Below are 20,035 nucleotides of genomic sequence, written 5' to 3' on the forward strand. Positions count from 1 at the left end.
CTTCTTTCACTCGCTCCTATCTCTTCTCTTACGGCGCGGTTCAGGTGTCCAACGATATGTGAGACAGACACTGCGCCATTTGCTTTCCCCAAAAACCAATTATTATTATTAGGGTTATATGGTGAGCTCTTTGCAGCCGAGTTCAATATACTCCCAAACGCGTTCAGAGCGTCTGAGTGAGTCCTGTACTTGTAGATTTCAGCGTGCCTCAGCATACGTTTTCTTCTTGGAACAATTAATTACTAATGGGCTTCTTCGAGATGTGTTGCATTCTGTATTGAATAAGAAAATTTTCGGTCCTTATCGCAGCGCCCTCGTGAGGGTAAACAACCAGTGTGTGACCATTTCTCGCGTCTCTTATTTCAGCAGCAACAGGATCTGCAGGAGAGTAAATTCGCAATACCGCGCGGACGCTCAGCTCGCAGAGGCTCCGCCAGGGCAACCATGGCGTCTTACAGACCGCCTGGTAAGTACGCAAACGCTTGTCTTTCCTCCTTTGCTTTGGACAGACTTTTAATTGCCATTGCATACGTACAGGTTGTGTTGAGTGATCTTATTTGCCTACACAGCGGTTACGGTGCCTGAAAATGGAGGCGGACTCTACGATTGTTTTCTCGATTTGAAGCGCGCAAGAAAATGAGACATGCGGTGCAAGAAAATGAGACATGCGGTGCACGTTCTTAAAATGGCACCTCCTTCAAAATGAAATTTTGTGCATAAAACAAAAATTCGGCACAGACACTTAAGACTGGTTACGTGTGAGAATGCGGAAGCATTAAAGTGCTGAGTCACGCTACGTTGCAGAATGACTGAGTCATGAGTATCAATGCGCGGCATGACTATGCGTGCTTTATACAAACTCATAACCTTACAATACCTTACTCAGAAAGTGCTGAGTCAGTATACGTTGCAGAACGACTATGAATCATGACATTGGTTTATGGGGGCTCAAGATCCCCAAGCGACTCAGGTTATGAAGGACGCCGTAATGAAGGGCTCCCGAAATTTCGAACGCCTGGGGTTCTTTAACGTGCCCTGACATCGCACAATACACAGGGCTCTAGAATTTCGCCCCCATCGAAATTCGACCGCCGCGGCCGGCATCGAGCCCGCGTCTTTCGGGTCAGCAGCCGAGCGCCATAACCACTGAGCCACCGCGGCGGACTGAGTTATGACTTACATAATTCCTAGTCCGTTACATTTCATCATTCAGGACTGTACAGGTTCGCTTACATGTGTTGTGACACCATACACCGGCGTTCTGATATCATCCGAATTTCGTGCGATGGACGGCGACGGACGGCAGCTTTTGCAGTAATGGAAGAGTAAATGCCTTCAAATTAAAAGTTGGCATCAGCTTTGAATGTTGTCGAATTTTTAGCGGTTTCTATCCTTGAATCCCTTACATTCCCATTAGCTTTCAACGCAGAGAGAGTCTGCATTGCGGCAGATGTAATAACGGGAGGCTGTGGACATTGACAGTGTGTTTTCTTGACACTTAAAACAATGTGTTGTTTCAATGCAAATGCGTGAGCACAGGAGAGGACATGTCGCGCTAAACAGAGTTAACCCCTAGATGAAACCCTGCCCAGTGGATGGTGAACAGATTGAACACTGTGGCAGGTGGCTTTTAAATTAATGATTGGTCGCGAGAGGTTGTTTAAGAGGAGCAACCTGAGTCGCACAAGCCCCATCGGTGGCAGCAAATGCCGTCGCAGGGCAGTAGCGCATCGCTTAAGCACTCCACCAATGCGCTAAGAATGGTACGACGGCTCCTAAGGGTTCCCAGGCAGCACGCTAATAACGCGATAATGGTCTGGCAACAACCGAATACGGGGAAAAAGTGGCTCGAAGAAGGGCCTATAATGGCGTCTGACTGGGGCGCCGCCCGATTCAGTGCTATAGCCAGTGCTCTACATTGGCTTTCCAATTAGCAGCCATTAATTGCAATCAAAGTTATTGACTGGCCTCATTGGCATTCCTTGGCTATTGAATATTAGCCACCCAAGATTCATCTTTGGCGTTGTCACGGATCTCGCCGGAGAACACTCGGACCGAAAGAATGGACTATGCGACAAGTGTACCCACACAGATGCACATTTATTACACCCTACGTGACACAAACACTAGCACACAAAACACAAAACAGAAATACTATTAATACACACAACCGGGAACACTGCTACCAGCGTCTACTACTAGCGGTCGGCGTTCGTGCTCACTGTTGTACCGGTGCGGATGCGGCGTTGCATGAATTCAGTAGCTGGCGCCGAGGTGGCGTTCGACGTGCCCAGGCTGGTGTCGCTGGCGGCGTCGTTGGCTGCGTCGTACAAGCTCCCGGTCCAAGCGCCCGTGGAGGTGGAGGTGATGCCGGTGTTGTTGGCATCGGGGGCACCACCCGGTTGGGTGGCAACAGCGCTGGAGACACCCCAGGCCGTAGCAGGTGGTAGCGTCCTCCGTTGACTCCCCGGAACGGGCTCAGGAAACGGCAGCAAGTCCACGGTGCGAAGCCGCAGAACTCGAGCTCACCTGAGCAGTAGCTGGCTTTGCTCTCCTCCAGCCGAAGCGTCCCTGAACCGCCGGAGCCTCCGCTTCTCTGTTCCCCCCCCCCGTGACTCGCTCTCCCTCCCGCTTTTATAACCTTGGCGTTAGTCCACGTCATCCTTGTCGTTGTCCTCTTCTCTTCTCCATCAATCACCTCTTCCCATCTCACTGAATACGTATTCATCTTGATTCTTCGGTTAATCTACGTCATCCTTATCGCCATCCTCGTCGTCTTGTTCAAACCTCTTTCGTTCATAGTTTTATTTCAGACTCCCTATTATATGTGACAGGCGTGTCCAGCACAAGCAGCCGGCCCAACTCACCGGCTATTCACTTTTTCCCGCCCAAGCTTATCCACTAGTTGTTTGTTGCAGACATCCAGCCATACTCGCCGGCTACCCAGTATTGGCCCCCAGGCTAATTCACTGGTTGTTCGCCACAGGCATCCAGCCACCCACTAGCTACCGAATAATTCCCACCCTAGCTTACCCGCTGGGTGTTCACCATGTGCATTCAGGCACACCCACTAGCAGTCCCATTAGTCATTTCCCAAGATTGCGTATTATGCATTCTGGTCATTGCACTGCCAAATCCAACTGTTACGAATGAATGTTTCATGTTGGAACCATTTTTTATACAATGAATTTGTAAATGCAACATTATTTAGTTACATTCTCTGAAAAGGAGTAAAGCAGCAAGTTGAATGTTTCACCATTTATTAAAAACATAACAAAGAACCGAAAGGTTAGGCGGGCATGTGGAGGATGAGCGGGAGAGCTTAATTGGTTCTGTAGGGTCTCACCACAGCTCGACCGCCTCGTCAAAGGCTCCACTGCTGGAGCAGGCCCCGAGTTCGAGAGAGCGGCTGCATTGAGGGCAGGCCCAGGCGCCAGCTAGCATCTCAGCCATGCGCTTTTTACGGCCTTCCCCGGTCACAATTTGCGGGCAGCCGCCTGCCGACGTATGGCGGGACAGCCTGCACAGCTGTCTTCTTTTCAGTAATGGCACCTGCACATACGAACTGCAAAAGAAAATGTTATTTGGCAAAATGCGTTTTGGACAGTAGTAGATAGGAGTGCCAGTACATGCAGGAAGGATTAGAACTAAAAATGTCACCTGCAGCCCCTCTCCAAAGCCTTGCCAAAATAAAGGCTCTCTTTCTGAACCTTAGCTGGACGGGAAGGCAGTTTGCGGCCCCTTAGTTGGATGTGCTGCCGGCGCTGAAAACAACCACGTAATTGTGAATGGCAATTTTAAATAAAAAAGAACCGAACTTGTGCGGCAAAACAAACTTCTCGGCTTGTTGGTCATATATATTGAGTCTTACCGTGCAGAAAAGAAAAGGAACAAGCTTGAAGATTCACTTCGATCCTTGTCCTTTTCACGAAACATGGTATCTGCATGTCTCAAGCCTGTTTCAGTGAGCAGCCGCTTTCTACTACGACCCAAGCACTGCGTCTCTACAGAGAAATACTCGGATGTAATTTACAAAATGCCATGCTCTATGTGCCCGGCCTCACTCATCGGCGAGACAGAAACCTCGATCAGAGAATCGGGTAACACAGGAGTGATCTATGACCAATGAATTCGGAAGGCGACACCCTCGCCGAGCACTGTGAACGCATCGACCACAGAATCGCCTTCGGAGATGAGCGTCTTGGCCGTGAAACCTAATCCGGTCAAGAGGAGCCACGTTGAGTCATGGAGTATCCGGATGACAAAGGGGACTTTAAATAGGGCAGTGGGAAAGCTCCGCTCCGCGTACGATAATGAACTTCGCAAAGTGTTGAAAGAGTGAAAGCGAAGGCGCAAAATCTAGTTGGCACGGCTTATGAAGTAGAACATGACGATTCGTTGCTCGCGCGACATCACGCGCACAGGCCAAGCAGTGCCATGATCAATACCGACAAAACATCAAAACTGGTGGGACAATATTGGCCAACCTATGCCGGGATGTATGCAATTTTTGTGGCCCATGGCATAGGCAGGACAATGTTGAACAACATGATGATGATTATTATGAATTTTTATGACGCAAGGGCATCTACTGCCAAAGAGCGTCGTAGCACAAGGTATTTTCGTTTGCTCAAGGTGGGGTCAAATACCCGTTTTCCAAGCATTTCACCCTGATAAAGCCCAGCACCAAGCCAGGGGAAGCTTGCACCTATTTTATCACCGGTGGGTACCCGGGGGCACTGCGGATCGAACCCCGCAGCTCCCGCATAAGAGGCGGATGCGCAACCTCTAGGCCACCGCTGCGGTGATGTTGAAGAACATATGCCAGGATATGCACATTTCTTAAAAACGATCGTTACTGGTGTGAAAATATTGACGAACGCATCCCAAGATGTGCGCTACACTCGCTTCCCATCGCAATCGGTGGGACAATATTAGGCAGCCAAGCCCAGTGTATATACATTGTTGAGAAGCCATCCGAACGGCCATGGCAATATTGACCAACTTATACCAATATCTGTCTGATGTTCACAGGCCATAAATATTGGCATGACAACATTGACCAACGTATGCATGATGTATGCCACTCTAGCTAGCCATCGCAACTGCCCAGACAATATCTGCCAGCATATGGCAGGTTGTATGCGATGCTTTCGGGTCCTTCTTTTTGCATGACCACTGTTGAACGTTGTTCTCCGGCGTATGCCAATGTTGGAGAATAAAGGTCTCAGCCTGGCCATAATGCAGGTGCTCTGCAATGGTTGCACCATTATTGGTCACGCATTGCCAAGAACGGGCCACCGTAGGACCACGGATCGCCAACGCGTTTACAAAATTGGGTTGGTAACATGTGCTCCCTGGGTCTATAGATGTAAAACAGGGTATGACTGATGTCGCAGCGTTAAAAGAAAATGACCAGAATGTACGCCAAGAACGAGAAATAAAAGAAATTAAAAAGAAACCGTTGAGTGGTCAGTGAGCGTAGTTTTGTAACGGCGGCTGCTCACGCATTTCCGTCGTGTCACCCGAGCGAGCGCGATTGAGTTTTTTTTATAGCGATATCTGACAGCCAAATGCTTGAGACCAGCATCTAGCTATTAAGATTTGGCAGCGGCAACTCCGGAAGTGTTGATTTTACCGATAATGGGTCTTTTTGCTCCACTCGACTGCCTCAGAACTAAAAGCTTGGTTTCAAATAATGCTGTTCCCACAGTAGGTATGCCTTCTTATCCGCCCATGACCACCGGCCATGAACTGCTTTCCTTGTATCTCTCCCCGGGCGACTTCAGGTGTCAGGCCCTCATGGGAGTAGTACGGCCTTTTTTTACACTTTTTACGGCGTTTTCTTCGTGTGCTCTTTCCTCCGTGTTTTGTCCTGTTAACGCTACTTTTTTTCATACTGTGAAGCTATACCAACACGCCCACTCGTCATCCTACTTCATTGTTTTTTGCAATTGTTCGGCATCACTTCACAGGAGCGAGAAAAATATGCTAGGATAAGAACAAAACAACCACACGGGACAAGACGACAATCTTGTTCATTTTCTTGGCTGGGAGAAGACATTGAAAGCATATTCCACATGGCAGGAAAAGACATTAATTTAACGAAGGGCATGAACGAAGGCCTACGCCAACAAATATGTACAAACATTCAAGTCAGATGGCAAAACTCTGTTTAGGACGACCGAACTGTTTGTTCCGCAGCTCCCAAAGCCGCTGCGACCAGGAAGGCACGAAATGACGATGACATCCTATTGTTTAACTGCACATACGTACACCAATCGATTTTTAGCCAAATGTTATCGCCAGATATCGCGTGTTCAGCCAGAAACACGCCCAAAAGTGGTTCTAGAAAAGCGTTTTGCCCTCTGCACAACAAATGAAAGCATACCAGTATATATTAGAAATACACGCTGAAGTGTGTGGGCTGTAGTATTAGTACCGTGCGTCCTTATTGCCTAATGAGCGGTTAGACTACGAGTGTCTTGGACTACAGATCAGTGTATCGAGAAAGGAATATCAGGTAGTATGTTTGCAGAAAAAACATCGAAAACTGCTGCAGATTTACGTTCTGTTCCTGACAAAATCATGTTCCGGATGTTTTCCAATTTATGTCTGTGATGTTGCGTACGTGGGCATTTGAAATTTGGGATAACAGCCCATGGTATCGCGCCACGTATGGGAAGTGGTCGCAAACGTTATGGCAGGAGATACTGGTATTGATGGAAGATAATCAGCTCCTCTGTAGAACGGTCCAATGCAGTGTCCCTAGGTGTCGCCATACTGCTTGTTGAATTGTTGTGTGCACCTGGCGCTAGCACAGTGGAAGTCGCAGTGAAACCGGTTTGCAACAGTTCAGACAGGAGGCGTCTTGATATCACCGTCGCCTAATGGAAAGGCCTTTAGGGCGCGGCCTCAGAGAATACAGATAACAACATACAAGGTGTTTAACCTAAGGCTTTGTGCAATTTAGAAATTAAGCTTTTTGAGTTAGAAGAACGCTTTTTTCGGCATAGCATTGTCAGCGGTGTAGTACATTAAAATACAGCTAAGACGAGCTAACCAGCAGGATCGTTAGTTAATATTGAATAATTAACTTTCTAACGATAAATGTTAGGTTCCTTAATTATTAAGCCGCGTGTAACCCACCGTAAGTAATATCCATATCAGTTCTAGAATTTATATAGTGCGGTTACCCTCAACGTCGTGGCAAATTTTGGCTATTTCGATGAGTGACGTACACTGGAGGTGCTGCTTTGCCTGCAAGATTCTCGAAAGCACATGTATTTTGGCGCACTGTAGCCAAAATTGGTTGGGCCACAGCGCCGAAGGTAACCCCATTTTCAAAATTTCAAACACTGATATTCTTAATACTTACGGTGGGTTACACGCCTTTCAATAATTAAGGAGCCTAACAGGAATAGTTAAAAAGGTAACTGTTTGATATTAGTTAACCAGCCTGCTAGTAAGTACGTCTTAGCTGTACTCTGATTGAATACACCGCTGACAATTCTATAAAAAAAAGCGGTCTTCAAAGTCATAAAGCTTATTATTGAAAATTGCGTAATGTCTTAGTTGAAACACCCTGTATAAGCTCGTATGTTCGTTTATCATGATGCGACAGTATATGAGGTGCGCTCTCTTGCACCACGCCTGGTGCAGGCTTGCCATATTAGGAGGGAGCCGGATACGGCATTAAGTGCGCCAGCTATACCGAAGCCGTCTCATTTCACTGGCAGGGAAGTGGAATAGGCGGACAGAGGCTTGTATATAAGAGGTGTGGTGCGCTGCGGCTCCGCTCACTACGGTTCCAGCGTCAGTATACCGGAAAGCTTAAGCGACTGCGCATCGGGAGAGGCCTTGAGTGCGCTATGCGTTTTTCATTGTTTTCACGGTCTGTCTTTGCATCTGCCAAATCAGATATGCGGTCCTTTTTCATAAGAGCCGCATGTGCCCGCAAAAAACGCCGGTTTCACAGTTTGCAACCTGCAAGGTGACAAATGGCAACTTGGCAGGTGGCAAGAGCCAGCCACCTGTCAAGATTGGTACATAGAAGATCAAGCTGCGTCCTGCCAGCTTCCGCGGTTGGCAGGTGGGTTAGTGGAGAGAGCGAGAAATCTCTTGCCTCTTCGATAGGAGAGGAGGATGTACCCTCAAGGGGGCTTCCACGGGAAGAACCCTGGCACCTGTCAAGATTGGTATACGGAAGAGACAGCTGGGACCTGCCACTGTTGGCAAGCGGCAAAATGGAGAGAGGGAAATATCTTCTTGTAGGGGAGGAGGGAGAGATCAGAACCCTTTTAAGATTTTAATCGATTCAAAAGACATGTCTAGTGATGGTTGTCTACACTGCGCTTGACTACATTGTGTTTGTGGTAATGTATGGTATGTGCGGCAATGCATGGAAGCTCACAGTGAAGTTCTTATGCTATCGCATTGTCACAGTTAATGGTAACCGGGTGCCCTGCAATTTTTTTTGCACGTGGCACACCCCAGTGGACGCATCGAAGGAAGTCGTCTTGATGTCCACCCGTGGCCGCGGTAAGCCGCGACCTCTGTCCGCAGCACTGGGTGGCGGCGAGCTCCTGGCGCAGCGGTCAAGACTCACCGTCCATTCGGTAAATGACGCAGGAGACCATGCTCTCTTGCTGCGCGTGGTTTTAGCTGTTTCCGAGCACTCCAGTGTAGCAGGTCGGATGCGTGGCCACGAAGGAAGCGCATATTTTTCGGAATCGGCAGAATACCCAAGCGCTTCTTTTCATGCCACTTCTACGCACTCTTGAATTGGGTGGGCTGCATCCTTCCAGAACCATGGCGCTCCTAAGTAGTCATGCCTGATCACCGCAGCACTGTTTATATTTGATTCATGCATACATCCCTTCATGAGGCGACTTTAGCAATCTTTGTGGTGTTATATCTTAAAATCACGACTATAGAAAAATAACTGAAATAGTCACGGCCGCAGCGACCGCGTTTCTGTGTAGACGTATCGCAAAAGGTGTTCATTTGTTGTGCGACGCCAGCGCACGTTAAACAACAGCACGTGAACAAAAATTATGCCCTCCACTATACGGCGCAGCTCTTAGCCCAGGCGCCGTTTCAGGACGGTTAACTTCACAATTTACAATTTTTAATACGAATGCAAGCGTTTAGAGCACGTAATGGCAGTAGTTATGACACTGCCGTTGTACATGGGAAACGCGCCGTTAGAAAGAAAATGAGGAGTAGTGAATTGAGGCGAGAGAGAGATTCACCGTAGTGGGAAGGCTTCGAATAATTTCAAGCACCTTGGGTCCTTGAAAGTGGGTTCACACCGGACAGCACACTGACGTTTTTTGTTTACGGCTCCAGCATGCGGTACTAGATTATGGGCGAGGGTAAAATTGTGAAATGAAACGAACCGATTGAGGGCTGGTGGGACATGACAGTGAAAAAGCGTCTCTCTCACACAACGCTGTGTTACATCCTTTATGTTTTACCCGTGTGCCGTGCGGTGTTTCGCCCTCAAGAAAAATCAGCCTGTGGACGGCTTAACGAGCCCGCAGCAGCAGCCTTGGAGCAGTATCGGTTACACAAAACAGGAAAAAGAGCGAATAATTAGATAATTGGCGCTGAAAAATTATTCTACACTATACGGCATAATAATGCACCAGAAAAATACGCATAGAAAAGAAAAGTTGAACGTAGTTTGTAAAAGACGTAGGGGTAGCATTTGTTAAATGTAAAGCAAGAAATGGGTTCGCTTCCGGGCAGTGTTGTAGCGCCCTTGCAACTTCCTAGGAAGTCCTAGCTTTCGTAAGGGCAAGGATAGTTGAGAGAAGACTGACGCCAACCAATATTTTTAACTTTACTCAACGTTTCAGGACCAACTCGGTCCCTTCTTCAGGGGTGACTAAAGTATGCCAGCAGCAGCGAGTTGCTGCCTTCGCTCTCCCTTCGTTAGCACGTGGCGCAGTCCACTAACGTACGCGGAGGGGAGCGTTCTTGGAGTCCTATTCATCGCCGCCTTTGTGAGCCGGATGTGCCATGACTCCACATGTCGCCTCTTGAACAGGTTTGGCTCCACGGCCAAGACGCTCACCTCCTCGAAAGCTATCCGCTGGGAGGCGCGCTCGCAGTGTTCGGCGAGGGGGTTGGGTTAATCTGGATGTCATTTTTGAGTTGCCTTATTCTTTGGTGGAGGTTTTTTGTTTCGCCCATATATGAAGCATGGCACTTGGAGCATGGGATTTTGTAAACGACATCCGGTTGGTTTTCTCTGGGAACGCGGTCTTTCGGTCGCGGTAAGAAGCGGCTTATGGTCGATACAGGTTTGTGAGCCACGTGGATTCCATGTTTTACGAGAATGCGTGCGAGTGCCTCGCTGATTCCCTTCACATATGGAAGCACAACTCGCGCGCGTCTCTTTGTTTCATTGCTGGCTTGTCCCCCTGTCCTCGGAGATTGACGGCGACCAACGCGTTGAATAAAGCCACGTGTGCAGCCATTCTTCTATAGGTCATCGAAAACGCGAGGCGTCTGCTTTGTTCACCGCTTCGGAGGAGCAGATTGACTTTGCTCTTCTCAGGAGAGAGGAGACAACGAATTCCTTGTGGCTAGTGGGGTGGTTGGAATTAAAATTTAGGTTGCGGCTGGTATGGGTTGGCTTCCCAAATACTCCGAACTTTGGATCTGCCCGTTTTCTTCGTATGAAGACGTCCAGGAATGACAATGTGTGGTTCACTTCTCATTCCATTGTGAACTGAATTGAAGGCTTGACTGAGTTGAGGTGTTGCAGGAAATTTTCGACCTGTGATGTCTTCAGAATGCAGGAACAGTCGTCAATGTAACGAATGAAAACTTTTGGTTTTTCTTGGAACGACATCAGTGCTTTCTATTCGATGGCTTCCATCGTCAGGTTGGCAGCAGTCACCGAGATCGCGGCGCCCATGGCAGCGCCGCTGGTCTGCTTATAAAATTCTCCTTTGAAGGATAAAGCTGTGCTTAGGCAAAACTCCAAAAGCCGGCAGAGTTCTTCTGAGTTCTGGCTCGTCCTGGTACCTAGGCCAGCGTCCGCTTCGAGGGCTTGCTTCGCCGCGGAAACGGCAAAGGGCACAGGAACGCTGGTGAAGAGGGAGACCACGTCGAATGACACCATGCACTCGGCCGCTTCCAGTTGTGCGTGGGGAAGACGTTCGACGAAATGGCTGGAGTTGCGCACGTGCTTTCATGAGTTACCTGTCAGAGGCGATAGGACTCGGTGGAGGTAGGCCGAGAGTGCATTAAGCGGTGAGGTGGGGAAGTCGACGATGGGGCGCGGCAGAACGCCAGGTTTATCAATTTTTGGCAGTCCGTAAAAGGCCGGTGCTGAGCCGTTCCAGCCGATCAAGCGTAAGTAGAGGTGTTCTGAATCAGGGTGGTGCTTGAAGGTGGATGCTAAAAGTTTGCTCATTCTGAGCGGAAGTTGCGAGGTATCCTTTCTTAATTTTTCGTAAGCTGCGCCGTCGAGGAGTGTTTTAACTTTTTCCTTGTAATCCTGTCGGTCAAGAACCACCCTAGCGCTTCCTTTGTCTGCCGGGAGAATGACGATATTTTGGTCGCTGCAAAGGTCTCGGAGAGCTGCCTTTTCTCCTTTCGAAATGTTCTGCGGCTGGCGGCCGGGAATCTTGGACAGAACTTCGATAGCTTTTAGCCGAACTTCGTGGGCGAAAGATTCAACATGCTTGATACCGTCCTCCACAGCTGCCACTAGTTGTGCGAAGATTGGCTTCGCTGACGTGGTGTTGGACCCGTGGCCTTTCGCCAAGGCCGAAGTTTCGTTTGCAGACAGCAATCTCGATGATAGGTTGGCGACAAAGTTGGAGTTGTCACCAGGCGGTCTACTTGCCTTGTCTTTCTCCTTTCGCAACTTGCGGAGTTTTGCTGCGTGAGATGACTTCTGTTTTTCTGCTGTGCTGGAGGAAACATTTTCGGCGAATGCATTCAGTGAGTCCAACATATTCGCGAGTCGATGTTAGCGTTGTCGGCGCAAGAAGAACAGGTCTACCTCCCTCCGCCTCAGGATGTCACTCATGTATCCTTGCGTGCACCATTCGTTAAGCCTGGCATACACATCTTCTTGCCTTCCGGAGTGTGGACTAGGCGCTTAAGTCGAAGGCTTTGTGGAACAAGTTTCATATCTCGGCAGGTCTTGGTAAAATCTAGGTGAGTCTGGTACGTGGCCACAGTGACAAAGCGCTTGCCCAACTGTGCTGTCCGCTGGCCGAACTCAAGGCGTAATGATCTGAACGAAAACATCTTCGACGGAAGTCCGTCTATATATTACTTGGTGTCAGTCTTCTCTCAACTTTCTCAAGAACCCAACCAGGCGGACATCCGCCGAAGATGTTTTCGTTCAGATCATTACGCCTTGAGTTCGGCCAGCAGACAGCACAGTCGGCCTTGTGACCTGGTGACCTGGGCGCCGCGATCTTGTCAACGCTAATCTCCAAGCGTACGTAAGGAAGAGGCACGCTAAACTCAAATTTTAGCGTACGCTAACCTAACGTAGGCAAAAGCTCGGTCTCGGTTTGTGTTTAGCGCATGCGCACTGCGTGGCACCAGATCTTTAGCGCACGCTATTTCTTTGCGTATGTCTGTGTATGCCATACTAAAACTGTCAGCGCACACGTGACAGTTATATGAGGAGTTGACGGCTTTGCAGCTGGGTTTGAAGGTACAAAAAATGTCCTAAAGTGCGGCGACCTCCTGGGGGCATTTGAGTTTGCATTAAGCGGCTGTCTTCTTCTGTGCTGTGCATGTGTGCATTAGTGCAAACAATGTGGGCGGGAAAAGCGCAACCTTCTCGTGGTTCTCGGTGGCAGTGCCAGGCGGCCAAGTTACTGAGCGGCGAGTGTGCTAATCAAAGTTGAAATCTCCTTCTCCGGCTTTCTTCGTGCTCTCAGTCACAAAATCACGACGGCTAGTCCAAGATGCTCTTGGACTGGAGTAGTGCATAGCAGTGGCAGATTAAACGTTTCTGAGGCTTTCGGCAGTGTTGCGAGGTCAGCACTTAAGCTTTGGCTAAAAACGAGCTTCTGACGTGCGGTATTGAGGCGAAAGCCTTTATAGGCTCATGATTGGCCAGCGGGGATGTTCGCAGAAAAGTGACGTCATAAAAACAATAAAAAGCAAAAATATTAAAAATAAAATAAAACAAAATAAAAATAACATAGGAAATAGAAATATAAACAATTAATCGAAACAAGCAACAAAACCGCGCTAAAGGCATTCGCTTCACCGCACTTTAGGTCAACAAAGTGCTTAGTAATTTTTTTGCTTAGTATTGAAGTTATCCTGGCAGGTGATAATGGCGACTATCCTGTACTTTGTGCGGTACGCCTTACTTTCAGGCCAGTTTACTGACTGCGGATAGCCCACCGGTGCCGAATGCAGCGGGGCCAAACCATAGTCACCGCGTGGGCTCCGGAACTCCCAGTGGAGATGAGGCGGAGATCCAGAGCGGATCGTCTCCGACCGAGTTCTCCAGTATTCTCGGGAAGGCGTTGTCCGGTTAGTGACGCATGCTCCAATTACCGTCCGGGCTGTTTGTGGCTCTGTTTGGGAAGCCTGTAGCGGGTGCATGCGGCAATGAGGCTGGGTTCAATGACTAAACATGAGCGGTCATCGTCTCGGTGCTTTCCTCAGACCCGAACGCTCTCAACTCCGACGAGCTGCAGTGGCTTGCGCATGGCACCTTCTCCATGGCCAGCAAGACCGTTGACTACGCCGGGCCAGCTGCCCAACTCTGCGGCGACATCGTCGAGGTAAGCGCGTCCCCGTTTTATTCGAAGACTGCAGCGAAGCCCACTGGCAATTCGTTAGGCTATATATGGTGGGTCCCGGATATGTAGCATACCTTTTCACTCACCTTTATGTTATAAGAATAGCTTATGTCAGTGAAAACCGCTCTAATTTTCGCAATAGAACACCAATTTTATTCGTAAGAGGAAGCTTGTACAGTTGCTATAGATATATAACTTGCATGAGTTTCATTTCCCTCGGATACCACAACGGTTATAATCGAATGTTTAAAGTTTTCCTTATTCTCTGTGCTTTACACTGATTCAGCAGGCTAAACGAGTCTGCACTTCTGTTTCCCTGGTAAATGCACTCACACCTTGTCGCAATGTGGTCGATGTGGGAAGACCTATCGCGGAGAATAAACATGCACGCCCGACCTCACTGTAAAACAGCAGGTTTCTGTGACCAGTGGGCGCTTTGGGGGGCCCAGTGTCACAAGAGAGGTAGGACGAGCACACTCAATGTTTCCTTCCTTCGTTAAAGGAAAGAAAAGCCGTGGACAAAATTTATACCAGAACCAATGCGAAGGTATATCGGCTGTCGGAACTTCCGCCTTGAAAAGACCGGAGCGAACAGTCGAGCCGCAAGAGGAGGGCAGCTATGTACGGGTGTCGTTTTCTTCTTAACCTGCGTGGTTTCACAGGCGACACCGTTCTTTTCAATATGAGCTCCTGTCACCTAGACGGAGCCGCTGGTTTACTTCATCGGTCCGAGCTCTTTTGTCCCGACTGCTCGACGCATATCGTCTTCCTCGTGGCCTCCAGAGTGTGGCCGACGAGGCGTTCGTGCAGAAGCTGCTGGAACTCGGCGAGGACGGCCTCGACGAGCTCATGGAGTCAGCAATAGCGGCGGACGCCGAAGCGGAGCCACTCAGCTGGCTGCCCTTTGTCGCCTTCCTTGCGGAGCTCCTGGTGCGGCTGAGGTCAGTGGGCGGTAGCGACGCTGCGACCTTCAGCGCCTTTTGCGGCGGCGAGTCCGCGACGAGTCCCACGCGCCAGCTGGCCTTGCTGCTGTGCGACTGCTGCCGAGCCCTGCTGAGCTTTCCCTCTCTGGACATCGGCGAAGAAGTAAGCTGGTTCCTTTTACAGTACTCGTCTATATGACGATGAAGTAGCATTTATTGGTTTTCTCAACCGTGCATGCTGCTTTTGCTGCCGGAAAATCTTCAACTCGCTCTGAAACAGCCAGCGATTCAATTATTAACGAGCACAATAATTGCATGCAGTTTTCCTCAGTGCGACAACTGACAAACTGTGAAAGTGCGAGAAAGGAGAGAGATGCTGGGAAAACTATTCTACCTACTCTTATTGCGTCTGCAACACTGTAAATTCATATTGCGTGCGGGGTGAAGGAGGCTAATAAAAACAAAAGGCGCAATGAATTTCTTCACTCAAGTGCATACCAAAAAACTAAAGAAAAAGGCTTTCAACATTTATTCTTGTTGCCTAAAACGTGAAATTGAGTGGAAGGTCGCATAAGTGTCAGAAATTTTTCTTCGAATCCTCTCCGTTTTTCATACCTTTCCTAATCCGTTCCTTCCCAGCACGGTCCGGGTACCGAATCACTGGGAGAGTTCTGCCACCCCTTTCCTTTCCCAGTGTCTCTTTATTACCGTTTCGCAGATGCACTGCGTGGCTTCGGCAGAGCAAGGAGACTGGCCCCTCGATCTATGGTAGGAATAAGCTTTGACGCCGTCCCGTGGTAAAGTTCCGAGGGCAATAATAACAGCTATAGCTGTACATGATGGCGAAGCAGGAGGAAGAATCATCGGCTCAGGATGGGAGAACAGTGTTCTCGGATGTATAGCGCGCCATTGGTGCGAGTGAAAGGGCGCAGCACGCAAGACTTGTCATAGCCATTCTCTCAACTCTTTTGTGTGCTCTTTTTAGGGGCCTCTGGAGCTTAGGCTTGTTGGTACACATCCTGCTTTTCTGTCTCCTCCTGTTTTTAAGCCAGATAGTTTCCTGGACCTTTCTTTAATCTTACTTCTTCTGGTTTCCCCTAATATTAGATACAGTGGGGCGTCTCAGTCTGCCGAGTATGCCTGCGTGTTCCCTGTTTTCCGAACGGACAGGTGGTTAGCTGCCTATTTTTATCGGGGCAATGACATTTGTGATTTACGAGCTGACTTATTTCGTTCTTTTGCGTTGGAACCAAGTATGCCAATTTTCGTATCTTGCAAACTACTGCAGAAAGATAGCAGGTAGAGAGCAGCTAAATAGAACTAAACGATGGTAATTTTCCTCCACAATTATGGCAGTCGCTCACATATTTACGGGCTCTGCAAATTGGTTACACATTGCAGTTTTTTCTCAGGAGCGAGGAAGGAGGCTCTAAGACATCCGGATTAAGACAACTCCTCGTGCACATATGAGGGGCTGAAACAGCATGCAGAAATATAATCTACCGAAAACGGTAAGATATCACCTCTGAAACGGAGTCGTCGCCTCCGCCGTTTGCTTCCTGCTCGCTGCAGGTCGAATGCTTGCGGACGGCGCTGACCGTCGCCGGCAAGGACATGGAAAGAGAGGCGCCGGAGGAGGTGCAGGCGCTTTTTTCCACCATGCGCAAAGCCTTCGTGCGGCCCGCACTGTCGGCAAGCACATGTTTGGCTCTGCTGGAACTGCTAGAGCTGCGTGCATCGGGATGGCACTTGACCAAGGCGCAGAAGGAGTACTACGATACCCGCGCCTCCACCGTCGCCGACGTTGAAGGTTGAAGTTTCAGCTCACCCCTGCCGTGGCCGTCAGCCCGTTGCTCTTAGCTCCCCTTGAGGTGGCATCATATTCGGTGTAGATAGAGATAATATACGAAAATAAAAGAGCAGCGAGCACAAAGTGCATTCTTTTGTTCCAGTTGGAACCCGCAGAGCTGAACGAAGGAGGTTCTGGCGTTTTAAGCTGTTCGCGTCCTTTCTGTGGCCAACCGTAGACATCATGCGTTAGTTTTTCTCTAAAAGCAGCCTTTGTGTGCTGCGTGATCATTCTGTTTTCAAAAATTCCATTATCTTACCTGAAACCAAAAGTTCTCACAACCTTGGTTTCTACTGTTAAAGATCCAAGAACATTATATTTAGCATTGCAAACACAATGCAGTACCCCCTAATGTGTGTAGCAGCCTATAGTCTGAAGTTTTTGTTGAACAGACGGATTTCCTTCCAGGCAAAAGTTCGGTTGAAAATATCCTTAGTTGCCGCAGCGGTGGCTCAGTGGTTATGGTGCCCGGCTGCTGATCCGCACGACACGGCTTCGATCCTGGCCGCAGCGGTTGAATTTCAATGGAGGCGAAATTCTAGAGAGCCGTGTACTGTGCGATGTCAGCGCACGTTAACCAACCCCAGGTGGTCGAAATTTCCGGAGCCCTTCACTACGGCGTCCCTCACAGACTAAGTAGCTTTGGGACGTCAAATCTCCACAAACAAACAAACAGATAAACAAACAATCAAACAAACAAACAAAAGTATTCTTAGCTTATATATTCTCTCAGGCAGCTGGAAGAAAGCCAACAGTGAACGAAACCATGGAGCAAAGGGGATGTCGTTTTTAAAGTCTGGTTTTCATAGATGGGAGATTAATAAAAGCAGAAGAAAAAACAACCACATGCCGCCGGCAAGATCTGAACCCACAACCTCCGAATTTCACGTCTGGTGCTCTACCAACTGAGCTACTCGGACGGGTGTCCAATCTTCTGCTTTCGGAGGTATTTATGTGTTGTGTAAGCGAACTTTGAGAGTGTTCACCAGCGCCACCCTCGTCCATAGTGGCGCACGTAGTACGTCCTGTATTGCAGCAAGTGCCACGTAGGAACGCGGTCGAAAGGTGAGGGCGGAAGCCGTGCGAGAACCCTCTTATACTTCCTACGGCATCAAGACTGCCAGATTCGCTTTCGATGAACTATTCAGCAGATAAGGAGAATACATCCCCTATGCTCCTTGGTTTCGTTGACTGTTGGCTTCCGTCACTTATAACCAGCGCCTCTCTACCAAACAGCTGGAAGAGCACGAAACGAAAAATTGGCGGTGGTTTAGCTCTGGTTAGAACTGGAGTGACGCGATAGCTACAGCTGGTCGAGTGGAACTTGGTCACGTGACCAACCACGTGGCGAACCACGTGATCAGCCACGGCGCCGCGCAGCCGGCAGCTGCTCTGCAGTACGTGACCAAACCTGTGACAGCGTGGCGGCGCAGCCACAGGGTGGCGGCGCCGCCATGCTGAAGGCTTGAAATGCTACTCTATTGCAGCTATCGCTACAAAACGCGAGGTGTCGACATGCCCTTACGGCTATAACACCGAATATGTCCTTTCAGCCCCTTGAGATTGTCTAGGCCAAGGCATTTTAAAAGTAAAAAATGTGTTTTTTCGTTTCTTTTCCTGCAAGCTTACTGCAGCTATTAAATCAATTGGCTTCCCAGAGAAAACTCGACGTTTTTGTTTGTGGTGACTGTCAGAGCTTTAAATAATGGGATGTAAGAAACTATATCCCTATAGCCAGTATGTGTCCACTTATTTTTGAGCATTTCATATGACATATCAAAACTAAATTATCTGCGAAATCATACTTGCAGAGAGACGTAAAACTGAAGATTTTGACGCAGTAGCATTAGGGAGCTTGTGTCGCACAATATCCGGTTTCGGCTTCGTTTACCGTGATCGAAAAGTCCATGAAAATTCCCAGAAAAGCAACCCTAGAGGCAGGTGGGCCACCTGTAGATCGCGTAACCTTGTGGCGTCATCACTACTTGCGCAACGGATTGTGAGCAAACTGCGCACCGTGGCAGGTGGCTGCTAAATGAACAACGAAAAGATATGTCCTCCTACGCACCATAACAGCCCATAAATTGCATTGTGGTGCAACACTCACATAAGGCTTGTAAATAGTAGTAGTAAGTGGTTTTATTAAAATAATAATCAAAAGGAAGAAAAAGATTTTTGCTAACCCCGGCATCTAGCTGCCATCGATACTGAAGCACCTGAGCTGGGGCAGCGGAAATAACGGATAGCAGGCTGAATAGAGAAATGAAATAAAAGAGGTCTGGTGAAAAAAACGCTTTTACTACAATTGCAAAAAATCTAACTCCGTTTCTGAATGGAAAGCTTATCAAGAGGCAAGGAGCGCTTATGTATCAGCAATGAAAAACGCGAAGCTTCACTTCCTACAGCATACTCTGTCGAACAAGCTCTCAAATGATCCCCCAAAAATTTCTTTCTCATTAATTCCGATTGAAATCATTTATTAAACTCTTAGATGCAAATGGCCTAACTATCGCTGCTACTGAACACCTTAAAATTCTAAATGAAACATTTTATCGTAATTTTGTTCTCTCTTCTAACATCACGTTTCCTACAGTGGCGGACTGCCAATTTTCAGTGGTGGACGCAATATCCGTCGAGCCCCAACGAATAGAAGAATTTACCAGAAAACCTTAGAAATTCTACAAGCCCTGGTACAAATTTCATTAACGCTATTTCCCTGAACAGTACTGAAATTTATTTCTCAATCATCCTCTCCAAAATATTTCAGCAGTGACTTGAGACGTCTGTGCTTCCGGTGGTCTGGACGATCGGGAAGGTGGTTCTGTTGCACAAATCAGGTAGCACAAATTCCCCTCTTAATGGCCGCCCAATATCGCTAACCAGCATTCCACACAAAATTTCTCAGCACATCTTATCAGTTACCTTTCTTGAATCTAACTCCTTCACTGACGCTCAACACCGCTTTCGCAAATCGTTCTCGTGCGAGACCCAATTACCTTCACGCGATGCTTGATCGTCGTTCATGCGCGGACTGCATCTTTATAGATTTTTCCAAGGCTTTCGCAAAGTTTAGTCCCAAACTGCTTCTTTTTAAACTTAGCAAGCTAAATCTTCACCCAATATTTTAACAAGGTTAGAATATTTCCTCCGTTCCCGAACACAGTTTGTAATAGCTAATAACATCCCTTCTCCATTGACTTCCGTGCATTCTGGGGTTTTACAGTGGTCCTTCCGAGGACCCCTTTTGTTCTTGACATATATTAACGATCTCTCTCTTTCCGTTACTTCAACATTCATTTATTTGCAGATGACAGCGTAATATGTCGTGAAATTAACGACTCTAACGACTCTCTTCTTTTGCAAAAATGCCTATTGATGGAATTTGTGAGTGGTGTACCACGTGGTCAATGAAACTAAATTTACCCAAATGTAAAGTACTACGAGTGTCACGCATTTCTTAT

General features: G+C 48.2%; 1 protein-coding gene across 1 annotated transcript; it reads left to right on the top strand.

Moving 5' to 3' along the window:
• Positions 1 to 375: 375 nt before the first annotated feature.
• Positions 376 to 16,555, top strand: LOC144122944 (MIF4G domain-containing protein-like). Its single transcript, XM_077655893.1, has 6 exons — positions 376 to 466; positions 8,497 to 8,618; positions 13,371 to 13,530; positions 13,666 to 13,784; positions 14,586 to 14,888; positions 16,298 to 16,555. Exons 1-6 carry the CDS (start codon positions 445 to 447, stop codon positions 16,538 to 16,540), a joined length of 969 nt encoding a protein of 322 aa, XP_077512019.1. The 5' UTR covers positions 376 to 444; the 3' UTR covers positions 16,541 to 16,555.
• Positions 16,556 to 20,035: the final 3,480 nt, after the last annotated feature.

This window comes from Amblyomma americanum, chromosome 3 (assembly GCF_052857255.1).
Source record: "Amblyomma americanum isolate KBUSLIRL-KWMA chromosome 3, ASM5285725v1, whole genome shotgun sequence".
Lineage (NCBI taxonomy): Eukaryota > Metazoa > Arthropoda > Arachnida > Ixodida > Ixodidae > Amblyomma > Amblyomma americanum.

Excerpts from the sequence above, each read along its gene's own strand:
- LOC144122944 (XM_077655893.1), top strand. The coding sequence starts at position 445 with ATGGCGTCTTACAGACCGCCTG. Across the intron at positions 8,619-13,370 it reads CAAGACTCACCGTCCATTCG|GCCAGTTTACTGACTGCGGA; the intron begins GTAAATGACGCA and ends CCTTACTTTCAG. Across the intron at positions 13,531-13,665 it reads TCTCGGGAAGGCGTTGTCCG|ACCCGAACGCTCTCAACTCC; the intron begins GTTAGTGACGCA and ends TGCTTTCCTCAG.